The 27718-nt window shown below is 43.2% G+C and overlaps 1 protein-coding gene across 3 annotated transcripts in view; it reads left to right on the forward strand.

The window, feature by feature from the left end:
• Window positions 1-27718, forward strand: part of ZZZ3 (zinc finger ZZ-type containing 3) — a 72836-nt gene that overhangs the window by 25840 nt on the left and 19278 nt on the right. For all 3 annotated transcript variants that reach the window (XM_040360662.1, XM_040360663.1, XM_040360664.1), the window contains exons 3-9: window positions 4761-4899; window positions 15936-16083; window positions 18573-18685; window positions 21608-21676; window positions 21815-21916; window positions 23582-23677; window positions 26340-26501. In XM_040360662.1, coding sequence (XP_040216596.1) covers window positions 4761-4899; window positions 15936-16083; window positions 18573-18685; window positions 21608-21676; window positions 21815-21916; window positions 23582-23677; window positions 26340-26501 — 829 coding nt within the window. The remainder of the gene's footprint in view (window positions 1-4760; window positions 4900-15935; window positions 16084-18572; window positions 18686-21607; window positions 21677-21814; window positions 21917-23581; window positions 23678-26339; window positions 26502-27718) is intronic.

The following is a 27718-nucleotide window of genomic DNA, read 5'->3' on the forward strand; positions in this document are numbered from 1 at the left end:
ACATGTTACATATTTCCGAGCATGCTGCAGTGAGAACAATAATTCTACATCCATTATTCATGATTAACGGCAAACTGATGACCTGTAAGATTTACAGGCGCATGCAGTTTTGCTGGGCTAAGGACTATGGGATGTGTAGTGTTCACAGAGCAGTGCACATGACGACAATGAAATGAGGGAAAAGAGGTAAGATTTGGGAGCTCATGGAGGACATTACAGGAAGGCAGAAAAATAGAATACAGGGCCATTGAAGTAAAAAAAAAAAAAAAAAGTTTTAATTAACCACTTGACCTCCAGAAGGCTTGCCCCCCCTTCTTGACCAGGCCACTTTTTGCAGTGCAGCACTGCATTACTTTAACCACTTAAAGGGTTTGTAAAGGAATTCATTTTTTTATATGAAAGCGGGAGTTCACCAGAATTTTTTTTTTTTAACATTAGATTGATGCTCATTTTGTCAAGGGGAATCGGGTAGTTTTTTTCAAAATCGAAGCAGTACTTACCGTTTTAGAGAGCGATCTTCTCCGGGACTGGGCGTTCCTATTTGATTGACAGGCTTCTGACGGTCGCATACATCGCGTCACGAGTAGCCGAAAGAAGACGAACGTCGGTGCGGCTCTATACGGCGCCTGCGCACCGACGTTCGGCTACTTTCGGAAAATCGTGACGCGATGTATGCGACCGTCGGAAGCCTGTCAATCAAGTAGGAACGCCCAGTCCCGGAGAAGATCGCTCTCTAAAACGGTAAGTACTGCGTCGATTGTAAAAAAAACACCCGATTCCCCTTGACAAAATGAGCCTCAATCTAATGTTAAAAAAAAAGTTTTTTTTGGGTGAACCTCCACTTTAATAGCTTCCTTTACCTTAATGCAGTGCTGTTTTCATGTCCTCATTGTTCGTTTTTGGTCTCAAGTTGCTGTAATTCTTCTCTGATCTCCACACTTCCTGGTTGTCTGTTTCCTGATAACCACAGTACTGGGAGCTTTCTCTCTGTGGTCACTAATCAAGGAGGTGTGATTACTGTGTGTCTAAAACCCCACAGCACCAATCCGTTTCGTTTTCCAAACCATCACTGCCCTGTATTGGCTCTGTGGCTCTGTACAGCAGAGGCAGGAAACAACATGCAAAAACTAAACTAGAAACTGCAGGTACCCTTATATGATTGATTGTTATCTATTTTTAATAGTTTTTAAAAGGAATCCGTTAACTATTATGTCTCTCTACCCTGTAAACAGTCATTTCAGCATAATTTTTTTTTTTTTTATTTACAACTCCTTTAAGCCCCGGACCATTATGCAGGTAAAGGACCTGGCCCCTTTTTGCGAATCGGCACTATGCCGCTTTAACTGAAAATTGCGCAATCTTCTACATATTTTTGGTAAAAATCGCAATAAGCGTTTATTGATTGGTTTGCGCAAAAGTTTAAGCGTTTACATAATAAGGGATAGTTTTATTGCATTTTTATTAATATATATATATAAAAAAAAAGTTTTCCCTACTAATGGCGGCGATCAGTGATTTTTTTTTTCCGTGATTGCGACATTATGGCGAACACATCGGACACTTTTGACACATTTTTGGGACCATTGTCATTTTCACAGCGAAAAGTGCTATAAAAATGCACTAATTACTGTGAAAATGACACTGGCAGTGAAGGGGTTAAGTGTGCCCTAAGGGAGTGATTCTTACTGTGGGGGGGGGGGTGTGGCTGTACGTGTGACGTCACTGATCGTCATTCCCTAATACAGGGAACAGATGATCAGTGACAGCCACACTAGGGGAGAGGTTTGTTTACACTCGCCTCTCCCCGTTCTTCCTCTCTGTGACGCGATCGCGGGACACCAGTGGCGATCGGATCCCACGGGCGCGGTCACGGAGGACACGGCTGGGCATCTTAAAGGGGACATACCTGGACGTCCAAATGCCCAGCTGTGCTATTTTGCCGACGTAAATGGCTGTGCAGCGGTCCTTAAGGGGTTAACTGACAATTCTGCAGTCTTGCAACGCGCTACCCAATTAAAATGTACGTCCTTTTTACCCCCCAATTAAAGCTTCTTTTTTTTTTTGCGCTGTAAACAAAAAAAATGCCAACAATTTTGAAAAGGAAACAATATTTTACACTTTCTGCTATAAAACCTATCCAATGAACAAAACAATTCAAATTTCTTTATACATTTAGGCCAATTTGTATTCTGCTACATGTTTTTTTTTGGGGGGGGGGGGGGGCAATGATGTATTGATTTTACAAAAACAATAGTGTGAGGTGATGTGATCCATACTGTGATGGTGGAACGCACAGAGCAGCGTAGTGATGCGGGATGGCCACAAAAAAAAAAACCCTCTACTGGACCTCTGCATCTTGTGATTGTTTCCTCAGTCGGCAGACAATAGAAACTTTGTACAGTCTCTACTGCTCACTCATTCACCAAGAAATTCTCTACCGCTTGGAGGAGTCGCGCCTTGCAGAGCTTGGTAGGCACAAAACAGATGACAATTAACGTGTTACTAAACCCAGGACCCTGAATTCACTACATCTGGTCTTCCACAGTACACAGAACATGGAAATGCAATTATTTTAGTAAATATAAAAACTGTTAAATATCTTTTCCCATCAGCAGTATATAGCAGTCTTGTGACTTCTGTGTCCAGCCAAACACTGGTTAAAGCTTGCAGGAGGAGTTTTCTGATTGTCCTATCAGGATGCAGGACCCCTGACCCTCTGTCTGTACAGTGCTGATTGGCCCTGTGCTGATTACATGCATTCTCCCAGGGAAAAACAAAAACGTCTCACACTAAACGGAGCATGTGCAGCATGACTACATACTCCTGTGATTTTAGGAAATTATTAGGGGACAGTAGAAGGGGGAGGAGGATCAGAGAAGACAGGATCAAACAGCCTTTTTACACAATGGGGAGGATTAACCCCCTTAGGTTAACAGTGAGTATAACAAGCATGCTTTACTGCATATACACACTGATTTTACTGTTGTGGGTTTAGTAACATTTTAAAGTGGTTGTAAAGGCAGAAGTATTTTTTTATCTTAATGCATTGTATGTATTAGGATAAAAAAACAGCCCCCCCTAATACTTACCTGAGCCCATCCAGCAATGTTGCAGGAGTGTCTCAGCTGCTCGGGACTCCCCTCTTCAATGGCTGAGAAAGCAGCACAGTCTATTGGGTCCCGCTGCTGTCAATCAAAGTCAGCTGGCCAGTGAGGAGAGGGCTCAGCTCTGTGTCTAAATGGACACGGAGCTGCGGTTAAGGTCAGGTGCCCCCATAGCAAGCTGCTTGCTGTGGGGGCTCTCAACGAGAAGGAGGGTCCAGGATCACCGAAGAGGAGGATTCGGGCTGTATAATAAGTATAACATGGCAAACCTCCAGGGGGCACCAGATGCAGTTCATATCCCACAAGGGGTCACCAATCCTCCATGGTGAGCAATGCCTTCTCCTCGGTTGTTGTCCTCACGTCTTGTCTCCTGATCCCTGCATTCTGAGCATAGCGCACTCCTGATCCTTGCATTCTGAGCGTAGCGCACTCATTCTGAGCGTAGCGCACTCCTGATCCCTGCATTCTGAGCGTAGCGCACTCCTGATCCCTGCATTCTGAGCGTAGCGCACTCCTGATCCCTGCATTCTGAGCGTAGCGCACTCCTGATCCCTGCAGTCTGAGCGTAGCGCACTCCTGATCCCTGCATTCTGAGCGTAGCGCACTCTTAAATCCTGCACTCTCTTCTAATTTTATTTTTGTGTCCATGGCGTTTGGGATCTATTTGGAAGTTGGCAGTGTATCATCACCTGCAGTAGATCACAAAGGCAGTGCGTTTTGAACACTATGCAGGAAACGCTTGTGGAACATGCCCTTTTGGCATCACGTTCTGGTGTGAACTGGTCCTAACAACCGGCCACTGGGCCCGATGATCCTTGACATTATCAGTGTTGTTCAAGTAGATCTCCATCTCTCTAAGATTGCCTTCCCCCTTCTCTAGGCCCTCTGCTTAAAAAATATATAATGTTTGTGGGTTCTAAGTAATTTTCTTGCAAAGTTGATTTTCACGTGTAAATTTCTCTCCCATGTGGTGCCTGCTCTTTGATGCAACCACTGTTCATTGTCACTTTCACTCGCTCCTGTGCACCATCACAATAAAACCCATGAGCCAAACCCACTCTACCAACCCCTAGAACAAATGTTGACCAGGACAGATTCCTAGACAGTGTGGAACCCACTCCAAACACCCATCATATTTATAAAGAGGTCGTAAAGTTTCTAAAGTCAAAAAAATTAATAAAAATTATCCCCCTGCAAGACAATGTTATACCGAGCCTTGCATCGCATACTAGCACATTATGAGAGACTTGCCTTTAAACGAAGCCCTACAGCGGGCTGCAGAGACTTCCGTCTTCATTTGGTCTTCCTTCCGGGTTCGCAAGCTCAGGCCGGGACTCAGTCTGAATGTAAACCTGTTCCATTTATTGTATGGCCAGGTGAGTTTAGGCTAAATGGATTATTTTGTTGAATACTAATGTTGAGGGAAACCTGAAACAAAACGGTCTACCTTTCCTTGAACTTTTGTTACAGTCGCACAATGTTTCTTGACATTTACGATTTTGCAATATTCTTTTTTGTGTGGACCTTGCTGTATGATGGGGTCTTATCCTGTACTGTGTATCACTTGGTGTAATGGGTTTCTGTATGGTCTGTGTCCTTCTAGAGTCTTGAGCTGTGTGCGCGGATTGTCATTTTTCTTTTCTCTTTTACTTCCAGTTATCAGAGGCTTTTACAAACTATCTCAGTGCTGGAGTCTCAGCGATCACAAGCCGTGTTAGACATTGAGAAGTTAACTCATCACCAGAAGGACGCGCTGGTCGATCCTATTGGATTTGTGGAGACTCTTCAAAAGAAGGTATGGTATATTCTGAACAGCAGTTTTATTAACTGTTTTAACAGGTGTGACGGACCACCTGGCACCTGGGTGACTCCGTCAAGGTACAGCTTTCTTCACTCAGGAACCAGGTATTATAACTTAATATTGCACCAAGAGCTAGACGACGCTAGCTTAGGTGCAAACTGGAACTGACTTTATTGTAAATTATACACAGAATATATACACAGAATATATAACACACAGAATCAAGTAAATACTTGATCACATTGTCCTAAACAATGCAAACTGTAAACGGCAATATCATCAGAACATCTAAGGAACAGCTAACAGTGATCTAATTAACAGTAAGCTAATCAACAGCTAGCCACCCAGACAGTCTGGCGCCTTCATAAAAGATAAAAAGGAGTTGGCATATATTAGGGGAGGTCAGTTCCTCTCCGAATATAGGGATTTTTTGATGTGAGATGTGTTGCTCTTGGTATCCAAGGTAGGCGCACAAAACACAAGGTTAAAGTAGTATCAAAAATAATTTAATCATGTAAATATAAATATAAAATATCATATTTCATACAGTCATTAATACAATGAGATATATATATGGTCAGAACCACAATTACATGAAAAACAAGGTATGGGGGAAATTGGTTATTTTAAGGAAGATTAATGCGGATTTAGCCAACTAGTTTCGCACTATGTGTGCTTCATCAGGGCTTGCATAATGTTCCTGTTCCTTTAATGCATGTAGCGGTCTGTGTATGACATAAAGATTTATCATTAATACAGATATAGTACAATAATTTAATATGTTTTATTTTTAACATTTGAAAAAATGTGTGTGTTTTTAACACATATATACATAAAGAGAGATATATAGTGCGCTTACCATTTCCGTTAAAAAGAGCTCCAAGAGCTGGGCAGAAGGCCTGCCTAGAGATCAGCAAAGAAGCACTGGACGCAATCAGGAGATTAGTTATTCCACTTATAATCAGTGGAAGCCAGATCTACTTGATTTTAACAGGTGCGGACAATGAAATGTTTATGAGGATTTCCTCCCACAAAGAAGGAGAAGATACAGATGACAAAAAATGTATCTATATTCTTCCTAAAAGTAGGCAAAAAGATAAAGGTAATAGTGGGAAATATTGAAAAATATGTCTATAGATATATATTGTATAAATGAATTATTAATGCATTTAATAGTGATGGAAGAGAAAATATCTAATGAAAGCTCAATGGAGATGTTTACCTCTATAGTAGCAAAGTTAAGCTTAGTGCTGCCAGATGGATCCACAGAGGTTCCTAATAGGTTCCCACAAAATTCTATAGATAAAAAATAAGTATATATATATATATATAAATATATCAATATATCAGAGACTAATAATTATCCCATATATAAATAATAGGGCACAGTGCCTGTAACTATTGTCATAGTAGGGCAACCGTCCATATATATATATATATGAAAACTGGATAGAGAAATAAGCAAGAATTTTTACCTTAAGTGGTGATAGAAAAAGAAAATTATATAGTACAGTGGTATTTGCTGTTGTAATTAGGGGATATAATGCCTCCGTTGAATTACACTTCAGGGTAGTATTGGTGTAGTGGTTCAAAAACAATACCACATATTGCCACTTAGATTCTAAAACGAAATGAATAAGAAAAGAATTTAATATTTTGGAGTGATACATGTGGCTAGATAGCCTAAGTGGGGCATAGATTCATTGAATCAAGGATTAATTACCTTTGCTGAATAGTAATAGCATAAGGAATCCGTATGCTGGCGTCTCGCATAAGATTGTATGGTCCTTCCTCCAGCCGTCCAAGCCAGCGTCTGACATGTCCATCGTCAGCGCTGACTTAAATAGCTACATTTCCACCGGAGGTGAAAAGAGTCAAAGCTGACCCCTGGCGTCACCTCCGGTTCACGTGTCCCAAAACAATTGCGCACGCGGATAGTGCGCTCCAGCAAGATGACGTGTGCTGGAGCGCATAAGGAAGAGACATAAAATCACTGTCTCTTAACAGCCAAAAGGTGAACAGTTGGCTGGATGTGCGTGCGCGTCCCATCTAATGTTACTGATGGGAAACAGAGGCGTCTAGGAGACCACGCCCCCTGTGTTGGGACACGTGATTGTCCGCATCACGCTTAGTGAAAAATTCAACCTCCCCCTGCATCCAGAAGCCCCCTGCGTAATGAATCATACAGCTCAGAGTTCAAAAAACGGAAATAATAATTTGATATGAAAGAATAAATAAAATATATACAATTAGACATATCTATAACTCCAGAGAAAAAGGCCAGAGTTTGTTTCTTAATTTTACAAGAATAAACATCCGATAAGGGTTCATTTTTACATTGTCTACCTAGAGGAAAAAATTGATAGAGGCAGTGTCCATGATAATCACGATTATTAAGGATTTTTATGCTCTCCAGCTATTTTATCTTATCATACAGCCGGACAGAGTAAGAGAGATAATCAGCAATGGATACAAAATAAATCAACAAGCTAGAAAAAGATCAGATAAAACAAAACCAAGCATAACACCATAAATATAAAGATGCAACAAGTACAGAGATTATATATATATGAGTTGGACGAAGAGAATGGAGCAATTGAGCCATCACAGTAGATAAGAAGTTATATATCTCTCGGAGGGTCCTCTAAGTATACAGTATGCAAACACAATGTAGAGGCAAACCTGCCAATGACCTATATATAGCAACTGAGAATAGATTATTTATGTGGGGTCTTTAAATGACATCTCTGTGATTCAAAACAAGTAACAACCAGTTTGTCATATCAGCAAATAATAATGAACAGCTGATAGGCTTTACTTATAAGAAGGGTTTGAATGACAGCGACGTATTAAGCCCTGGTGAATATGTGGCTCGCTGGTCAAAGATCCAACGAGCCTCACGTTGGAGAATTTTTTTGTCAAAATCCCCACCTCTTTCTGGTAGGGGGATGACTTCTAAAGCGAAAAAAGAGATAAATGAAGGGTCATAGCTATGGTGCAAGCCTACATGTTTGCAAATAGGAGTATAGAGTAATCCCGCGTCTAGGTAATAAAGATGGTCTTTAATTCTTCTCGCAAAGGTTCTCTTCGTCTTTCCTATATAGAATGCGCCGCAGCGACATTTAGCAAGATATACAACGCCTATGGTTGTACAATTAGCAAGTCTGGCGCCTTCATAGGAGCACATGGAACAGAGACCAATATGACCAGCTCTTTCAATGAACACATATAGGGCCGGTTTCACAGACAACTTACGCCGACGTATCTGTTGATACGCCGCGTAAGTTGTAGGATGCGCCGTCGTATCTATGTGCCGTATTCTTGAAACCAGATACGCCTGAATTTCAGCTTGATCCGACCGATTTAAGTCTCCTACGGCGTCGTATCTTTGGTGCATATTTACGCTGACCGCTACGGGCGCTTCCGTTGATTTACGTTTAGAATATGTAAATGACCTAGATACGCCGATTCACAAACGTACTTGCGCCTGTCGCAGTAAGCTACGCCGTTTACGTAAGGCGTATGTCCGGCGTATAGTTTACCCTCATAAAGCAGGGGTAAGTCATGTTAGGGTATGGACGTCGGAACAGCCGTCGGATTTTACGTTGTTTGCGTAAGTCGTACGTGAATGGGGCTAGGCGTAAGTTACGTTCACGTCGAAAGCATTGAGCCAACGTATCTTAGGGAGTATATGCGACGTGATTCTGAGCATGCGCCGTTCCTTCGGGAATTCATTTACATGGGGTCACGGCTAATTTTAATACAACACGCCCACTACCTTCCTAATTTGAATTAGGCGGGCTTACGCCGGCCCATTTACGTTACGCCGGCGTAAATATGGGAGCAAGTGCTTTGTGAATACTCGGCTTGCCTCTCAATGTTACGTCGGCGTAGTGCATATGAGATGCGCTACGCCGGCACAAAGATACGCAAATGTACTTGAATCTGGCCCATAGTTCCAAAGTAAACAAACCAGGAATATACAATATACAAGAAAACAGTTCTTCAAAAATTAAACAAAAAAGGGAATATAACAAGATAAATGTGGGCAGAAAATGTCCCTGCAGCCAGTGTCCATGACAATGGTAACCGCTATCAGTTGATAAGCTGTTCACGCTATTCAGCAAACACTGCAGCTGTTCATGTGCGTCCGTTGCAATGCTCCCTTCTTCTTAGTTCTGTCTCCCTGTCGCCATAAGCTAAGAAAACTTCAGGTGCTGCTTAAGGCTCCCATCTTCAATTCTGGTGGCTTACACAAAAGGAAAAAAGTGCTGACATAGAAAGGGCCTCTCCCAGCTCGCAGCATGAGGAAATGCAGTCAAAGAAATAAACCCCAATTGCCGCACCCCAGTGTAATGTGAATAAAAGCGGCTTCAGCCTGGCTCCATCCAGACCTTGGTTTTTCGTCGTGCTTCACCCTGCACTCGGGGCTTAGTCATGGAGGTGGGAAATCAATGTGGCACGGTAAAACGAGACAGAAGTGTGACGAAATGCGCCAAGGACTGGGAGAAATGCTTTGGGTGTGTGGCCCGGATGGAGACGGGCTGAAGCCGATTACCATTCACAGCACACTCATGTCTTGTTGGTGTGCATCGATTGTGGGTTTTTCATTCCTTTGAGTTTGGTCTCATTCAATAATTCACTGTGCACAGGAGGAAGAGTACTAGCATGTGCTCTATCACTTTGCTCTGTGTTTTCTGTATACAGCGCCTTGAAAATGTATTCATACCCCTTGAAATTTTCGACATTTTGTGTTTCAACCAAAAACGTAAATGTATTTTATGTGATAGACCAACACAAAGTGGCACATAATTATGAAGTGGAAGGAAAATGATAAATGGTTTTCAACATTTCTTGAAAAGTGTGGGGTACATTTGTATTCGGACCCCCTGAGTGAATACTTTGTAGAACCCCCTTTTACTGCAATTACAGCTGCAAGTCTTTTTGGGGATGTCTCTACCAGCTTTGCACATCTAGAGAGGGACATTTTTGCCCATTCTTCTTTGCAAAATACCTCAAGCTCTGTCAGATTGGATGGAGAGCGTCTGTAAACAGCAATTTTCAAGTCTTGCCACAGATTCTCAATTGGATTTAAGTCTGGACTTTGACTGGGCCATTCTAAGGCCCCGTACACACGACCAGTTTCCTCGGCAGAATTCAGCTTCCGACCGAGTTTCTGGCTGAATTCTGCCGAGAAACCCGGCCGTGTGTACACTTTCGGCCGAGGAAGCCGACGAGGACCTCGGCGAGGAAATAGAGAACATGTTCTCTATTTCCTCGTTGTTCTATGGGAGCTCTCGGCCCGCCGAGGTCCTCGGCGGGTTCAGGGCTGAACTGGCCGAGGGAACTCGATGTGTTTGGCACGTTGAGTTCCTCGGCCGTGTGTACGGGGCCTAACACATGAATAGTCTTTGATCTAAACCATTCCATTGTAGCTCTGGCTGTATGTTTAGGGTCGTTGTCCTGCTGGAAGGTGAACCTCCGCCCCAAGTCTTTTGCAGACACTAACAGTTTTTCTTCTAGGATTGGCCTGTATTTGGCTCCATCCATCTTCCCATCAACTCTGACCAGCTTCCCTGTCCCTGCTGAAGAAAAGCATCCCCACAACATCATGAACAGAGCTCTGTGACATTCAAAGCTTGGGATATTTTTTTTATAACCTAACCCCACTGTAAGCTTCTCCACAACTTTATCTCTGACCTGTCAGGTGTGTTCCTTGGTCTTCATGATTCTGTTTGCTCACTAAGGTTCTCTAACAAACCTCTGAGGGCTTCACAGAACAGCTGTATTTATACTGAGATTAAATTACACACAGGTGGACTCTATTTACTAATTAGGTGACTTCTGAAGGCAATTGGTTCCACTAGATTTTAGTTAGGGGTATCGGAGAAAAGGGGGCTGAATACAAATGCACACCATGCTTCTCACATATTTATTTCTAAAATTGAAAGCCATTTATTTTTTTCCTATCACTTCACAATTATGTGCCACTTTGTGTTGGTCTATCACGTAAAATCCCAATAAAATACATTTACGTTTTTGGCTGTAACATGACAAGATGTGGAACATTTAAAGGGGTATGAATACTTTTTTAAGGCGCTGTAAATTATCATATGCACGTTTCCAAGGAAGGTTTAAACTCAAAAGCAAAAATGTAATATTTTACAGCTTACCAATTCATAGATGTGACCGCATTGTTTTCTTTTTTTAGACTTTTTTCCGCTCTGTTTTTTAGCCTGCTGATCCTGAGTTGAGGCAAATCATTTAGCACTGACAGGGGTGCTCACAGGGATCAGATTTTATTCATTTATGTAAAACCTTTATTCGCAAGGGGAAAAAAACGGTTCCTGTAACTTTTTGGCTTTCAATTCTTAGACAAGTCCATCTCTGCTAGTGTATCTAACACCACCCTCTCCCCAGATTGACAATGCTGCTGTCCAAATGTGTCTCCAATGCTCCTCCATCCATAGTGGAGGTACCCTAGACAGAAGTATGTTATTGGCTGGATGACCAGGTGAAAATACAGGTAAAAAAAAAAATGAATGCAGGTATAACATTTAGGGATTGGTAAGCTACAATATATACAATTTTTGGGTTTAATACCTCTTATATGTAGATGCTGTGAACGTTTTTAATACTTTTTTTTTTATTTATTATTTATTTTTACATTCATATTTCTGTATGGTAAAAACAGCACAGAGCCCGTAGTAATATATGTGTTTTTGAGTACTTTTTGATTTTATTTTTTTTATCTGCCGAGTAAATCGGAAGTGATGTTGTGACGTCACTTCTGGCTTACTACATCGGAGACCTGATCAAAGCCAATTCCGGCTATGTGTCTCCGGTCAGCCAGCGGACCTGGCGGCTGATCGCTCATGTTTCCCGGTTTGAGACCTGGGCTGAGTGGTGGAAGGGGGCGGTAGGTCGTCTAACCTCCTGCTGCTTGTGGTAACGGCGGAGCCGCTGCATAGCCACGTCTGCTGACATGAAATTACATGAAAGCCAACCGCCTGCTATAAAAAAACGGTACCTCCTAGCTGCAGGCACGCCCTGGTACAGCCACTTTCCCAAAATGACATACATATATGTCATTTGGCGGCATGTGGTTAAGAATAAATCTGGGTATTTATTACATGCACAGCTGTTTCTTCAGTCAATCAACAGGTAAGTATATCCAGTTAATTTAATCTCCAAGATTCTTAGGGCCCTTTCACACAGGCTTTCCGATCAGGATCGCCTGTCAGTTTTTCAGGCAGACCTAATCAGATCCTCCATTCACTCCTATGGGGCAGAGGAGGTCAGCGGTGACATGTCTTCTGACATCTGATCCTGTCCGCTAAAACCAGATGGATGGTGACCCTATTTTCCATCCGTCTATCGGATGAAAACAGACAGGCGGTCCATTTTCATCCGATCTCCCCATAAAGGACATGTCTGACATGTCCATCCCAGCACAGTGAGCAGAGACAGATCCCGTCATCCGCCTACTCAGCGGGGGTCAGCAGAGCGATCCCGACTGAGCAAAACTGTGCCCGCCGGGCGAACCGCGCCTTTGAAAGGACCCTAACCAGATTTTCGGACCCATACACCAATCGATGGGGTCAATTCACTAAAGGTTATCCTGTGCAATATGGTCATGTGATCTGTTTTTTCGGAAGTAAAACATGGGAGAAAAGAGTCAATTCATCAAAGTAAAATATCGAATGTGAGGTAAATACTGCTAAAAATAAAAGTCAATTTACTGAAGAACACACATTCGTTATTTATCACCTCTCAGTAGGCAGTCGTTATTTTAGCAAAGTACAAAATAAGAAAGAAAGGAACTCTGCACTGGCCAGTAAATTAAAAGTATACAATGTATTGGTGTGGAAATGTTCTGTCCTGAGCTCAGGAATGAAAATAAATTGTACCATTTCACCAGAGGGAGATCGTGTTGATGAATGAATGCATGCTAGAATATTTTCATATTATTTTTGTCTACATTTATTTCTCCCCCTGGTATAGTGTTAGCAGGTAAAAAAAAAAAAAAGTGAACCAATAAAGCAAAATGTAAGTGATTATATATATATATATATATATATATATATATATATATATATATATATATATATATATATATATATATATATATATATATAGACGCATTCAGTAAATAACACATGTTTTTTTAGTGAATTGACTACTTTTGAGATAAAAGTTATTTTAATGAAAAAAATCCATGCGGTATTTATCCGGAAAGTTTTGCAGAAAAAGTCTGTATTGAACATGTAAACACATTTTTGCATATAAGTCCTTGTTCGCACAGGGTACTATACCATATGGCTATGGTGTTTACCTGCACAGGGATGTACAAGTGTTTTGTGCATTTCCGTGCAGGTAGTTCCATTGATACAGACATGGCGACTGCTCCTATTATGACATCAATGCAGGTGCGTTCCCCCAACCCAGGGGACAGGGACCCACACAGATGTCATATTGGGAGCAGTGGCTGTGTCTACGCAGCTGCTGTGTACCAGTTTGTATCAATGGCACTGCCTGCATGGGGATGCACTGAACACTTGTGTGTCCCTGCATAGATGTACACTAGAGCAGTGATCTCCAACCTTTTTGGCTTCAGGAACCGGTTATATGGCAACCAATTTTCCTAGGGACCGGGGGAGGGGGGATGCAGGGGGAGGATGTTGGTTATGGTGGACGGGTCAGCAGGGCTGTGGAGTCGGAGGAAATTTTGGGTACCTGGAGTAGGAGTCAGCAAACAATGCAGCGACTCCAACTCAGACTCCGACTAAATTTAGATTGTCGGAACATTTAGGAGTCAAAACATTTATCTACTGACTCCACAGCCCTGCGGGTCAGGGGATAGGATATTCACAAAGTCTGTCCTCTGCCCCCTTCACACCCTCTTTATATCAGTGTGCACAGTCCCCCTTTGCATCACAGTTTCACCTTTAACCACTTGCCGCCCACCATATAGCAAAATTAGATTGGCAAAGTGGTTTAGGTATCCTGATCGGACGTCGTATGACGTGATCAGCATAACAAGCCGGCGCGCGGCGATTGGAGGCTTTCCCCTGTTCATACTGACGAGGAAGAGCCGATCGGCTGCTCTTCCTGGCGGGGGGGGGGGGGTGGTCTGTGCTGTTAATGAGCACATTGATTATCAGGGCAGCCCCCATCAGAGGTGCACATCAGCTGTCAGTGCCCTTCAGATGCCACTCAGAAATGCCTGTCAGTAGCTCCTCATCAGTGCTGCCTATCCAGTGCCACCTATCGGTGCCCATCAGTTTTTTTTATTTAGATTTTTTTATGTTTTTGCTTATAGCACAAAAAATGAAAACCACAGAGGTGATAAAATACCACCAAAAGTAGGGTACAGTGTTGCATGACCGCACAATTGTCATTCAAAGTGCGACAACACTGAAAACTGTCCTGGGCAGGAAGGGGGGAATGTGCCTGGTATTGAAGTGGTTAAAGCAGTCCCACAGTTTCCTCAGTTCCCCTTCACATTACAGTGCTTCTTTACAATGCAGTCCTCTTTACATTAATGTATTGGGAAATGCTCTGTTAAGGGGCACTGTAATGTAAACGGGACTGCGCTGTAATGTAAAGGGGGCACTGTGATATAAAGGGCACTGTAATGTAAAGGGGGCACTGTGATATAAAGGGACTACACTGTAAAGGGGCAGTCTCCTGCTGTGCGGCCAGGTCAGCAACAGGCTATGGACCGGCACCAGTCCGTGGCCTAGGGGTTGGGGATCCCTGCACTATAGTACATACTATGTGACCGAGGTCTTAAAGGGCCACTAAAGGATTTTTTTTTTTTTTTAGCTAAATAGCTTCCTTTACCTTACTGCAGTCCTGGTTTCATGTCCTCATTGCTTGTTTTTGCTCTGATGTTGCTGTAAAACTGCTCTATTCTGGACACTTCCTGGTTGTCTGGCTCCGTATGAAAAAAGTCATGGGAGACTTTAGTTTAGTTTTCCTAGCCATGACTCTCTATGGCACTGTCCAGCACAGAGGCATAAAATAACATGTGCGGCCGCAGGGTGGTTCTAAATCTCTGACAGGACACATATATGCGTCCTCCGCTCTTCCAGACCACTAGAGGGAGCGGTGGCACGCGCGTGCCCACCGCATTCCTGAGATACCGATGCACGTGCCTGGCGGCCGCGATGTCCGCCGGGCACTCGCGATCGGCGGCTACAGGGACAAGACAGAGCTCCACGTCCTGTCAGGGAGAGAGGAGACCGATCTGTGTCCCTTGTACATAGGGACACAGCATCGGTCACCCCCCTCGACCCACAGTTAGAACACAATTTAGGGTACACATTTAACACCTTCCTCACCACCACCCTTCACTGCCAGTCACATTTATACAGTAATCGGTGCATTTTTATAGCACTGATCGCAGTATAAATGTGAATGGCGCCAAAAATTTGTCAAAAGTGTCCAATGTGTCCGCCATAACGTCGCAGTCCCAATAAAATTCGCAGATCGCCGCCATTACTAGTAAATAAAAATTAATAATAATTCTCTCCCCTATTTTGTAAGCGCTATAACTTTTGCGCAAATCAGTCGCTTATTGCGATTTTTTTTCCAAAAATATGTAGAAGAATACGTATCGGCCTAAACTGAGAAAAAAAATGTTTTTTTTTAAAAAAAAAAATTGGCTATTTATTATAGCTATATAATAATATAAATATAGATTTTTTTTCAAAATTGTCGCTCTTTTTTTGTTTATGGCGCAAAAAATAAAAACCGCAGAGGTGATCAAATACAACCAAAAGAAAGCTCTATTTGTGGGGAAAAAAGGACGTCAATTTTGTTTGGGAGCCAGGTCGCACGACCGCGCAATTGTCAGTTAAAGCGACGCAGTGCCAGAAGCTGAAATTTCACCTGGTCAGGAAGGGGTATACGTGCCCAGTAAGGAAGTGGTTAATGTAAAACCAGATCAGAGCCTTGTATGAATGAAGCCTTGTTGTTTTGGAAGGTGAAGCTTGAACAACCTACATTGTTTTTATTTGAACTAGATGGATATTGGCATTCCTCGCACTCAGAGGATTGTTCAGTTACCAGAAATTTCTTGGGACCAGTATACTTCAGCTCTTGGAAACTTCGAAAGAGAGTTCAGAAACAGGAAACGGAATTCAAGAAGAGTGAAGCTCATTTTTGATAAAGGTTAGTAAGTGTTATGACAGAAGTCATGCTGAACCCAATGTCACAATTTTGTAATATTGCTCAGCCAGTCTTAGGATATATCTCTTACACAGTGGGGTTGATTTACTAAAAGTGGAAAGTGCAAAATCTGGTGCGGCTCTGCATAGAAGCCAATCGTTTTTCCATTTTTTTTTTTGGTCGAAGCTTAATTGAACAAGCTGAAGTTGGAAGCTGATTGGCTACCATGCACAGCTGCACCAGATTTTGCACTTCCCAGTTTTACTAAATCGGCCCCAATGTGTATGCGAGCAGATGATTAAATTCATTTGTTTATGTCCAAAAACATTTGGACTGATATTAGGAGCAGCTTGTGATGTTCCACCAGCTTTGATTGTGTATAAGGATATAAAATGTACACTGTCCATTCTTTTAGTACTGAGCCCTATAAGTATAATAATTCTATTTTGTTTTGTGGATTCACGATAACCAATCAGATTCCTCTTACTTCTGTTCAACTAATGCAGTGTGGGAAAATAAGTGAAAAAAACGAATAAAGTAAGTGTAAATCCAAAACGTTAACTTTATGCCATGCGCCCCCAGTAATTATGTATGTCAGCGGGGACACAAGCCATTTTGTCAGCAGGTTCCGACCAATGCTGAGACCTGCTGATCGGCTGTGTCTAACCACAGGATAGAGCCCTGTGTTTACATACACACAGCGCACTGTACACTGATCAGCCATTTGGCTGTTTCTTTTTCCTAAAAAAGAAGAGAAAAAAAAAACAGCCAGATAGAAAAGTAAAAGCAACACACTTTACACGTTGTTAGGCACATATTTACACCTTGATCACCCCTAGATGTTAAACCCTTTTTAGCCAGTGACATTGTACAGTATTATCACTGTATTGGTGTCACTAATGATGTCAGTGACGCTCCCACATAGTGTCAGTGCTAGATTGTTCGCCAAACTATCACAGTCTCACTACAAGTTGCTGATCATCGCCATTACAATATAGTGTCTATAGCTGCTAAATTCCAGTATATATCCCATAGATTGTAGACGAATATCAAATATATATTTTTTTTTATTGGATATGTTTTATAACAAAGTAGAAAATATTGGTGAAGTTTTTTCTAAAATTTCTGTCTTTTTTTTTCATTTTATATTGCAAAAAAATAAAAAAGTGATCCAGTGATGATCAAATACAATAAAAGAAAGCTCTATTTGTGTGAAAAAAATTATACAAATTAAATTTGGGTACAGCATTGCATGACCTAGAAACTGTCAGTTAAAGGGAAAAAATCAATGAAAAGAATTCATGGACAGCCGCACACCAAAATAAACCTAAAAAGGTAGCCTTTAATGGTGTAAAAAGGATAACGAGGACTACACAGCACAGCAAGCAGTGGGGTAAAAACTGACGCGTTTCGCACAAACAATCAGTGCTTAGTCATAGCTAGTCAGTTAAAGGGGTTGTAAAGGTACATTTTGTTCCCTAAATAGCTTCCTTTACCTTAGTGCAGTCCTCCTTCACTTACCTCATCCTTCCATTTTGCTTTTAAATGTCCTTATTTCTTCTGAGAAATCCTCACTTCCTGTTCTTCTGCCTGTAACTCTACACAGTAATGCGAGGCTTTCTCCCTGGTGTGGAGTGTCATCCTCGCCCCCTCCCTTGGACTACAGGAGAGTCAGGATGCTCACTAAAACACGGCTCCTTTCTCTATCTGCAACGTAGAGAGCGTCCTGACTCTCCTGTAGCCCAAGGGAGGGGACCATTTCAGGTCCAAATTTTTTGCTTGAATTCGGGCCTAAAAATCTGAGACAAAAATGCAGAAGACCCTTCTCCTGTGTGCTCCGCGGCCTCCCCAGAGATGTGTGAATCGGCTTCACTGAGAGCCAGTCACACGCTCCGTTTTTTGCGAATTGGATGGGGGGAAACCCCTGCATCCAATTTACATAAGTGACCCAGCCTTAAAGCGAGGTTAAACCCTCCTCTCCTTTTAAGGAAGCTGCTTCTGTTTAATCTGCAATTGCCATGGTGCTGCACATGTGATCAGTTAAGAAACCTGCTATTTAATGGTTTGACCGTTTGGTTGAGGACACAAGCAAATGTGACAGTTGGCAATCCTGGCATTCCAGAATTGTAACTGTTTTTTGAAACTGTTAAATTGATGGGTTTAGCTCCGCTTTATGATTTACTGCTGTTCAGAGGCTCTGGTCTTCAGCAAAATGGCAGCCCCCAGTAAGAAGAAACAGGAGCAAAGCTGGAGGCAATTTACAGTACACACTAATTTGGTAGCATAATTAATGTAGAATGATTAATGTAGAATGTATGTTCCTTGCTAAAGAACATTATTTTTGATCAAGTTGCTATGGGTAAAGTTCCACTGTAACATTGATTCTCTTAAATATAAGTAAACAAGACCAACTTTATTATGAGGGAATGAATTTTGGTTCACATTGTGTAATGAGGGCACTAACACAGAATGCCTTTATTTGATCTGGACAGCTGGGCTACACGCCAATTCTCAGAGAACAGGAGAAAACGATGGAGAGCCTTCCTGTTATTCTGTCCTGCCCCAGAGTGATGGTCAGGAAAGCTCTGCGATTAATATGCCCCAGGTAAGAGAACCGTTTTGGGAGGTCTGTACCTATTGGTGACATTTATTGGTAAGGAACCATAGATAGGCATTGTGGTCTCTGGGCAATGTATTATGTATTGGATATCAGGACCATTGTTATTGAAGGTGTTTGCAGCCTCTACACCAAGATGACACAGCAGAGTATAATATGTAAGGGTCATACACGGTACAATCTCACCGTACTGTCAACAGAGATGTGCTGAGCTTAAAACTGAAAGCGTGATCACATCTGTGCATTTCAATTGCGTAACAAATTTAAAAAAACCTTTTAGGTTTAAGTTTTTTTATTTTATGCCCAGTCACATTGAAGGCTTTTTAAAGAGATGTATTAGGCTGCATTCCACGGTAGTTTTTTCGCGTGTATTCATGCTTATTTGCGCGTTTGCATACAGCGTCGTCCGACGTTTTTGTACTTCGACGTTTTTTATTTTAGCCAATAGGAAAAATGATCATCTTTTCATCACTTGTTGCTATGTTGGTAGATTTTTTTAATCTTCTACCTGGGTGAAAAGTTCTATTGATTAAAGCGACGAAACGCCCGTAGCAAACGCTCGTTGTCGCGCAATTTGCTTGAATCGAGCGTTTCTATGGGAAATGGAAACGCTCAAATACGCCCAAACCGCCCGATACGCGCGACAAAAAAGGGTCCGGAACTTGTTTGAGCTTCAGTCGTTCGGCGTCAGGCATATCGGCGTGCAGATGTGAACCTTCTCAATAGGGTATAATGTATTTTTTCCCCTCTAGCGTATTTGAGCGTTGCGCTTCAGGCGACAAAAAGCTCAGGTGTGAATGCAGCCTTAAAGAGGTTCTTCACCATGTAAACAGAAATGTAAAATTCAGCAGCTACAAATACTGCTTTTTTAAAAAAAAAACACGCTTGCCTGTCCCAGGATCCAGTGATGTCCTCACCCAACTTGGCTCTTTGCCGGTCTTCAGGTACAGGCTCTGGCATCTTAACTGTGCGTCTTCACAGATGACTGCGCATGCACGAGCTGTGCTGTCCCCCGCCCCATGAATGGTCCCGCAGTCTCCTGTGATGTGTACCAAGAGCCTGCGGGGGTGCGACTTTGGTTCAGATCGCCATGGCGACCTAACTGGAAGTGGGAGCGCGTACCTGTCAAACTTGGACTCCCCTTTTTTGGTGAAGTTCCGCTTTAAATTCTTCTTAGTCTAAACTACCTAATTGTTAAACTGTTTTAAAGCTGAACTTCCAAGCAATTAAAATGACACAAGTTAACACAACTCTCTGTGAATGAATTCAGTAAAACCTTGGTTTGAGAGTAACCTGCCTTTTGCAAGACAAGCAAAATGTTTTAATACATTTTGCCTTGATATACAAGCGATGTCTTGATATAAGAGTAGCGTCATGTCACAACTGAGTATAAAAAAGAAGAGAGGAGCCTCTAAGTGTAGCAATATGGTTACATTTAATGAAGGGACAACATTTAGCAGCTTATCGCTACACCTAGAGGTGCCTCTCTTCTCTTTTATACCCTGTAAAAAAATGCTTTGATATACAAGTGCTTTGGATTACAAGCACGTTTCTGGAACAAATTATGCTCACAATCCAAGGTTTTTGCTGTACATCATTAATTTTTTTTTTTTTTTCAAATGAAAGTAAGTGTCTGAATTTGATTTGCACGGCAGAGCTCAGACTGGGGAAGTGAGAAGCAGCCAGTTAGTTGTATTTCTGGACTTGTGAGCTAATAAGGGACATGCTGAAATGAAGAGAGAGCTGAGACATAGATTTGCCAGTCTGCTGTTTCTCTTTTTACTGTCAAGTCACAGGCTTGGGGAAGGACAAGACCTCCCAAGTGTTAAAGCTGAATTCCAGGAATTCAGCAACTTTGGTTGAATTACAACAAGGCGCCTGCCACCTCCTGGGCTTATTTCTATTATTTATATCTGACAGGTTCATTGTGCTCCAGCAACATTGCTTCCGGAGCTCTGGCGCTGGAATCGCCCCCTTCGAGTGTAGAGTCAGTGCAGCTATTATGCCCGCCCCTCCCCTCATCTCTCCTGACCAAACCCAGAAGCCTTTGTATTGTGTGAACTCATTCACAAAATACAAAGGCTTATGTGAATGGCCAACTGAGGGGAAGGGCAGGCATAGCTGCTCAATTTTCTTCTCTCCTCTCTTGCAGACTTGTGTGTTGAGTGTATCCTACAGCAGAGCCTTATATCTGTCCGATATAAATAATAGCGATAAGCCCACAATGTGGCTGGGCAGCTATTTGGACCTAACTCATGGTATGCCTGCACTTTTTACAAAATTGCTGAATTGTGGAATGCAGCAGAGAAAAGTCAGGTCTTCTGCCCCACCAGACATGGCTTTGCTATATGCCATGCAAATCTCAGAACTGTGATTGCTAGGGCCCTGTACTGTAAAGGGGACTACACTGTAAAGGGGGGCTAGGATGTGAAGTGAAACTGAGGACACTATGGCACCGATTTATAAGAGAAGTATGAGGGTTTTTTTAAAAATTATACTTACATGGGTGGATGCAGCATTGGTCTGATGCTGCATCTGTTCCCCCGGCGTCTTTAAAACTGAGAATCGAGCAATCAAACACTGCTGATCGCTCAGTTCTCACAGCTCCCCGAGCAGAGAGCTGCTGACTGACTCTCTGCTCTGCCACATCCTCGCTCACTGGAGCGCTATACTGTGGCTCAGGCTCTGGGCCGGCTCAGGCTCTCAGTGGCTCGCTAAGCAGGGTGCCGGTCCAGGGATCTGGGTAAATCGCAACCATATAGCCTGGTATAAGTGTGGAAAGAAGCCCATAGTACCACCTGCTGGCTACGATGATATATAGTAAATATATTCATATGTAGCGTTTTTTATTTACCTTAAAAAAATATAAGTATCTTGTTGGTATTACGCTCATTCTGACTTGTATCACAGGTAAGAGGCCGACTCTGTATGGACTCCAAGCCGGGGACCTTCAATCAGTTGTGGTCAGTGGAAGAACAGGTAAAGGATCCAAAAAATTGTATTGTAAATCCACGTGATCATCTCTTTTTCCAGGCTTATAGATTTGTTCTTTTGAATTTTCATTTGCGTTGAGGGATACAATGAACACTCAATTGTTTTCATTTTATGATGAAATAGAAAAGACTGGAGCAACTTCTTCTGAAGTTCCCCCCGGAAGAGGTGGAGTCCAAGCGGTGGCAAAAGATCGCTGAGGAGTTGGGAAACAGGACGGCCAAACAGGTGCGTAGCATGGCGCTCTTCTCCATCAATGGCAAAGGACCGTCTCACTAAGTGAGGGATATGTGAGTGTTTTCCCCTATCTTGAGTGGATCTTAAAGTGATCTTTTTTGTCGCTCTTACATTAATACTGCCCCCTCCACTGCCATGATCAGCTGTCGCAAGTTTAAGTGGTTCTAAAGGCAGAAGTGTTTTTTTATTTATTTTTTTATTTTAAAGCATTCCATGCACTAGGGCAGTAGTTCTCAACCTTACTAGTGCTGTGACCCCTTGATAAAATTTCCCAAATTGTTGGGACCCCAACAGTAAAATTATTTTGTGTCACCACCCAAGGCAAGACAAGTCATTTGCGTTCCTAACCCCCGGACATTTAGCGCTCCCGGAGTACCTTCCACTTGTACAGTATTAAAACCCCTTCTGGTGCATTTTAGGATGTGCCACCCTCTCTGTGTTCTCCTTTCTTTTCCTTTTATCTCTCGCTGTCCTCATTTTTTATTTTTTTCCCCATCCCTCTCTCTAGCCATCTTTTTTTGTTCTTCTATTATTTCTCTTTGTCCCACCCTCTCTTTTCCTCTCCCTTCTATGTATTCTCAATTTTTTTTCCTTCTCTTACTCCTTGGTGGGGGGAATGGGATGAGTGTCAGTGCTGGCAGGGAGTTGGGATGAGTGTCAGTGCTGGCAGGGAGTTGGGATGAGTGGCAGTGCTGGCAGGGAGTTGGGATGAGTGTCAGTGCTGGCAGGGAGTTGGGATGAGTGGCAGTGCTGGCAGGGAGTTGGGATGAGTGGCAGTGCTGGCAGGGAGTTGGGATGAGTGGCAGTGCTGGCAGGGAGTTGGGATGAGTGGCAGTGCTGGCAGGGAGTTCTGATCGGCCAACTTAGGTGCTCTTGATCAAGGTCATCTGATGATCTGAGAACTGTAGTGGGGACTTATAATGGCAACTATAATCACAGGTAGTGTTACTCACTGTGTCTTTGTGGTGTCTCGTAGCAGTGACACCTATACCGAAATCAGGAGATAGGGTCTCCTCCAGTCTGTCCCACTTCACATTCCTCACCAGTCAGCTGATCTCTAGTCTCTGCCCCCCAGCCATCCTGTGAACTCAATGGGTGGCTGCTGGTTTCAGGGAACAGCCCTGTTGGTTGGCTACGAAAAGGCTGGGAGAGCAGCGCGGGCTTCAGGAACAGCGCAGGATGTGGTGACCCCTGGCAAATCGTCATTCGACCCCCGAGGAGGTCCTGACCCCCAGGTTGAGAACCACTGCATTAGGGTAAAAAACTTTCTGGGTGCAGCTTCTAGAAGTGGCTCGCTTGCAGTGAGGCTGCCCCCACAATGCTAGGGTTCAAGGTTTGTCTCGGTTTAAGGTCAGGAAAATCTATTTTTTTTACCTGATCCTCTGGCAGACAATGCTCTCTATTTCCTTATGATCTGGTAATGCGTCCTCATTCATGTGCAATGCAGGGCTGTGGGCTCTGCCTTGGACTTTAATGGAACCGCCAACGTATAAAGAAAAGGCTGCGGGGGCCAGTTTTGCAGCCTGTAGGGCGCTTGTAGGAGCCAAGAAAACAAGACCGGCTATTTTTCAGGCAGGGGGTGTGCATTTTGTGCATCCTTCTATAATAAAATTGCTTTTTTTTTATTATTATTATTGTCACTTTTTGTTTTCGCAGGTGGCCAGTCGAGTGCAGAAGTACTTTATAAAACTGACCAAAGCTGGCATCCCAGTGCCAGGGAGAACTCCAAACCTATACATGTATTCTAAAAAGGTAAAAAAAGGACAAAGCTTATTCTCTGATTACTTTATATTTTCTATCAGCACTCTTTTCCTTGTGCTGTGATCCTTCTGCTTTTAGATGCTCTGCCTCCTATGGCTCTCTGTCTTTGTATCTATTGTATTCAGGGAATAATGCATATATTGGTTGTCTTCGGTTCAGCCACCAGGGGGAGCTTTTGTCTTTTTTACATTATTAGCATGACTGCTTTCCTTCTGTGCTTCAATAGACCCATTTACAGGACTCGCTCTAATTGTTCGTACACACGATCAGAAAATCGTATGGGAAAATTATTGGTTTCGAATCGATCGTACAATAATCTGATCGTTTGTACAGGGCTTTAGAGAGACGATCATGACAGTTCATCCAATATTATCTGATGTGACATGCATGAAAATATTTCTCGTACGATACCAGATGACACAATTTTAGTATAATCGGTACAGTTGTCGTTCGAAAATACAATACATACAAATACATTACAACGCATGACATCACTTCCAAACTCTTTTTCTGTCGTACGAAAATTTTCATTACTTTAGTAATCTTTTCATTTTCGACATGAGACTAGCATGCAAAAATTAAACATTTGTCCGATTTAATCTCAGTGGGCTGGATTCAGAAAGATCAGCGGAATTTCTGCTGGCGTAACGTATCTCAGATACGTTACGCCACCGTAACTTTGGGCGCAAGTTCCGTATGCAGAAAGAACTTGCGCCCTTAGTTACGGTGGTGTAACGCATGTGTGGCGGCGTAAGCCCGCCTAATTTAAATGGGGATGTTGGGGGCGTGTTTTATTTAAATTTCACTTGACCCCGCGTATTTGACGTTTTTCGTGAAAAAATCCCAGTGCGCATGCTCGAAATTACGCCGCAAAGCCTCATTGGTTTCGACGTGAACATAACTTACGCAAATCCCTATTCGCGAACGACTTGCGCAAACAACGTAAAATTTTCAAAACTCGGCGCGGGAACGACGTCCATACTTAACATTAGCTACGCCTCATATAGCAGGGGTAACTATACGCCGGAAAAAGCCTAACGCAAACGACGTAAAAAAATGCGCCGGCGGGACGTATGTTTCTGAATCGGTGTAAATATTTATTTAGCATATTCCACGCGTAACTATACGGAAGTGCCACCTAGCGGCCAGCGTGATTATGCAGCCTAAGATACGACGGTGTAAGACACTTACACCAGTCGGATCTTAGAGAAATCTATGCGTAACCGATTCTCTGAATCAGGCGCATAGATACGCCGTCATATCTCCTATCTGAATCCGGCCCATTGTGTGTACCAGGCATAAGTCATCACAGCAGTGACTATACGCACCTCTGTAAAACACATTGATGTGCTTTATAAATGTAGTGCTTGTTTTTTTTATTTTAAAGTGGAAGTAGCAATGTTTAACTGCTTAAAAGGGTTACAATTAATTTTTCCTAAATAGCTTCCTTTACCTCAGTGCAGTCCTCCTTCACTTACCTCATCCTTCCATTTTGCTTTTAAATGTCCTTATTTCTTCTGAGAAATCCTCACTTCCTGTTCTTCTGTCTGTAACTCCACACAGTAATGCGAGGCTTTCTCCCTGGTGTGGAGTGTCGTTCTCGCCCCCTCCCTTGGACTACAGGAGGGGGCGAGCACGACACTCCACACCAGGGAGAAAGCCTTGCATTACTGTGTGGAGTTACAGACAGAAGAACAGGAAGTGAGGATTTCTCAGAAGAAATAAGGACATTTAAAAGCAAAATGGAAGGATAAGGTAAGTGAAGGTAGAGGAAGCTATTTAGGAGAAAAAAAATTACCTTTACAACCCCTGACCGCCCCACGTACATATACTGTGGCAGGGCGGCCCCTTGGCGCTAAATCATGTAAGTTGTTAAAAAAAATTAATAAATCCTGCATTAACAATGTAAATAGGTAATTGCTGAGAGTGCTGACTGGAGTGTTCAGGCGGGGGGACCGTCCCCGTGACAGAACAGTTCAGTGGGTGAGAATGATGTACCAACGTTGGATCATTAGTACAGTGGCTCCGACCGGAGCTGTCAGCTTTTTTTCCCCCCTCAACCTATTAGGTTAAAGGAAAAAAAATATTTGTGTGTACCAGGCTTTACCGTCCATGCTGGCCCAGCTCCTCTGCCCTTATGTTCACCCTCCTACAATAACCTTTTATGTAGCTGCTGGGGGGAGGAGAAAAAGGCAGTGCTATAGAGCCATGGTCTCCAAACTGTGGCTGGGGGGCTAGATGCAGCCCTTGAAGCATTCTTGCTCCCACTGACACCCACGATGGGGCACTGTTGCTCCCACTGACACCAACGATGGGGCACTGTTGCTCCCGCTGGTCACAGTCTGACCTTCCTAAAGTAAAAAGGACAGTAAACTGTCCCTTTGTTAAGAAACTTTGGGGACCCCCGGCTATAGAGGGTTACTTAAGTGGGAGGTCTGAGTCTGCTGGGCCTGCTGACATCCCATCCAAGATGGCGGCACCCAGCAGTAGTCTCCCAGGACTTTTGTTTATCTACAGAAGGGAGGCTTTGACAGGTAAATAACATGTATAAAATACATTGAATGCACATATAATCTTATGGGAAGCTTGTTGTTGAAATAAATGGTCTGGAGACAGGGTCTCTTAAATGTATTTCCTGGTGTTGTACACACAGCTTCCCAATAAGCGACAGCATATCCTCAACAAACACCTCTTTAAACCCTCCACCTTCATGACATCCCACGAGCCTCCTGTGTTCATGGAAGAGGATGACGACCACTCCAGCTTCCACAGCCGGGACCTCGACGCAGCTGCTGATGAAGACGATGATGTCTCGGTAATTGTGGTCAATCTGTGTGTGTTCAAATCTCTTGTGTATTCCGTTTTTTTTTTTTTTTCATTTGCTGTCTACCATCACCCATCATGTTTTCCTCCTTCAGGTGAATTTTATTTACTATCACTATTCAGAACTTCCTTTTTAGATTATTCAGAATCAGAATATGTACAATATTGCAGTATTCAGTGAGTTTAATGTTTATCTGTAGGGTTGTCCCGATACCGATACTGGTATCGGTATCAGGACCGATACTGAGCATTTGCGCGAGTACTTGTACTCGCGCAAATGCTCCCGATGCTTCGTCGAATACTTTTTTTTTTCTCTCTGAGTGGGGGCGGGGAGCGGTCGGAGAGGAGACTGAGGGGGCAGAGAGGGAGGCAGAGAGCAGAGCAGTTCTCGGGTATGTATAACATACCACTGTAGGAGAGCTGCTGCTTGGAAGGGTGATATGTCTATCAAAGTGCCCGGACAAGGGGGAGGGGCTATGACGAGGCGCGGCGGGGAACATACAGCTATTCAAATGAAAGCTGTTATGTTCCCTGAGCGCCGAACAACTAGACGGCGGGGGAGACCCACACAAACCCGATATTGGGAGAGACAACGGTGCATTTGGGGGGAGACACAAGGGGAGACATGGCTATATTTTGGGAGGAGACATGGCTATATTTTGGGAGGAGACTTGGCTGCATTTTGGGAGGAGACATGGCTGCATTTTGGGAGGAGACATGGCTGCATTTTGGGAGTGAGACATGGCTGCATTTTGGGAGTGAGACATGGCTGCATTTTGGGAGTGAGACATGGCTGCATTTTGGGAGTGAGACATGGCTGCATTTTGGGAGTGAGACATGGCTGCATTTTGGGAGTGAGACATGGCTGCAGTTTGGGAGTGAGACATGGCTGCAGTTTGGGGGGGAGACATGGCTGCAGTTTGGGGGGGAGACATGGCTGCAGTTTGGGGGGGAGACATGGCTGCAGTTTGGGGGGGAGACATGGCTGCGTTTGGGGGGGAGACATGGCTGCGTTTGGGGGGGAGACATGGCTGCGTTTGGGGGGGAGACATGGCTGCGTTTGGGGGGGAGACATGGCTGCGTTTGGGGGGGAGACATGGCTGCGTTTGGGGGGGAGACATGGCTGCATTTAAAAAAAAAGTATCGGTATTCGGTATCGGCGAGTACATGAAAAAAATTTTCGGTACTTGTACTCGGTCCTAAAAAAGT

The sequence above is a fragment of the Rana temporaria genome, chromosome 7 (genome assembly GCF_905171775.1).
Source record: "Rana temporaria chromosome 7, aRanTem1.1, whole genome shotgun sequence".
Lineage (NCBI taxonomy): Eukaryota > Metazoa > Chordata > Amphibia > Anura > Ranidae > Rana > Rana temporaria.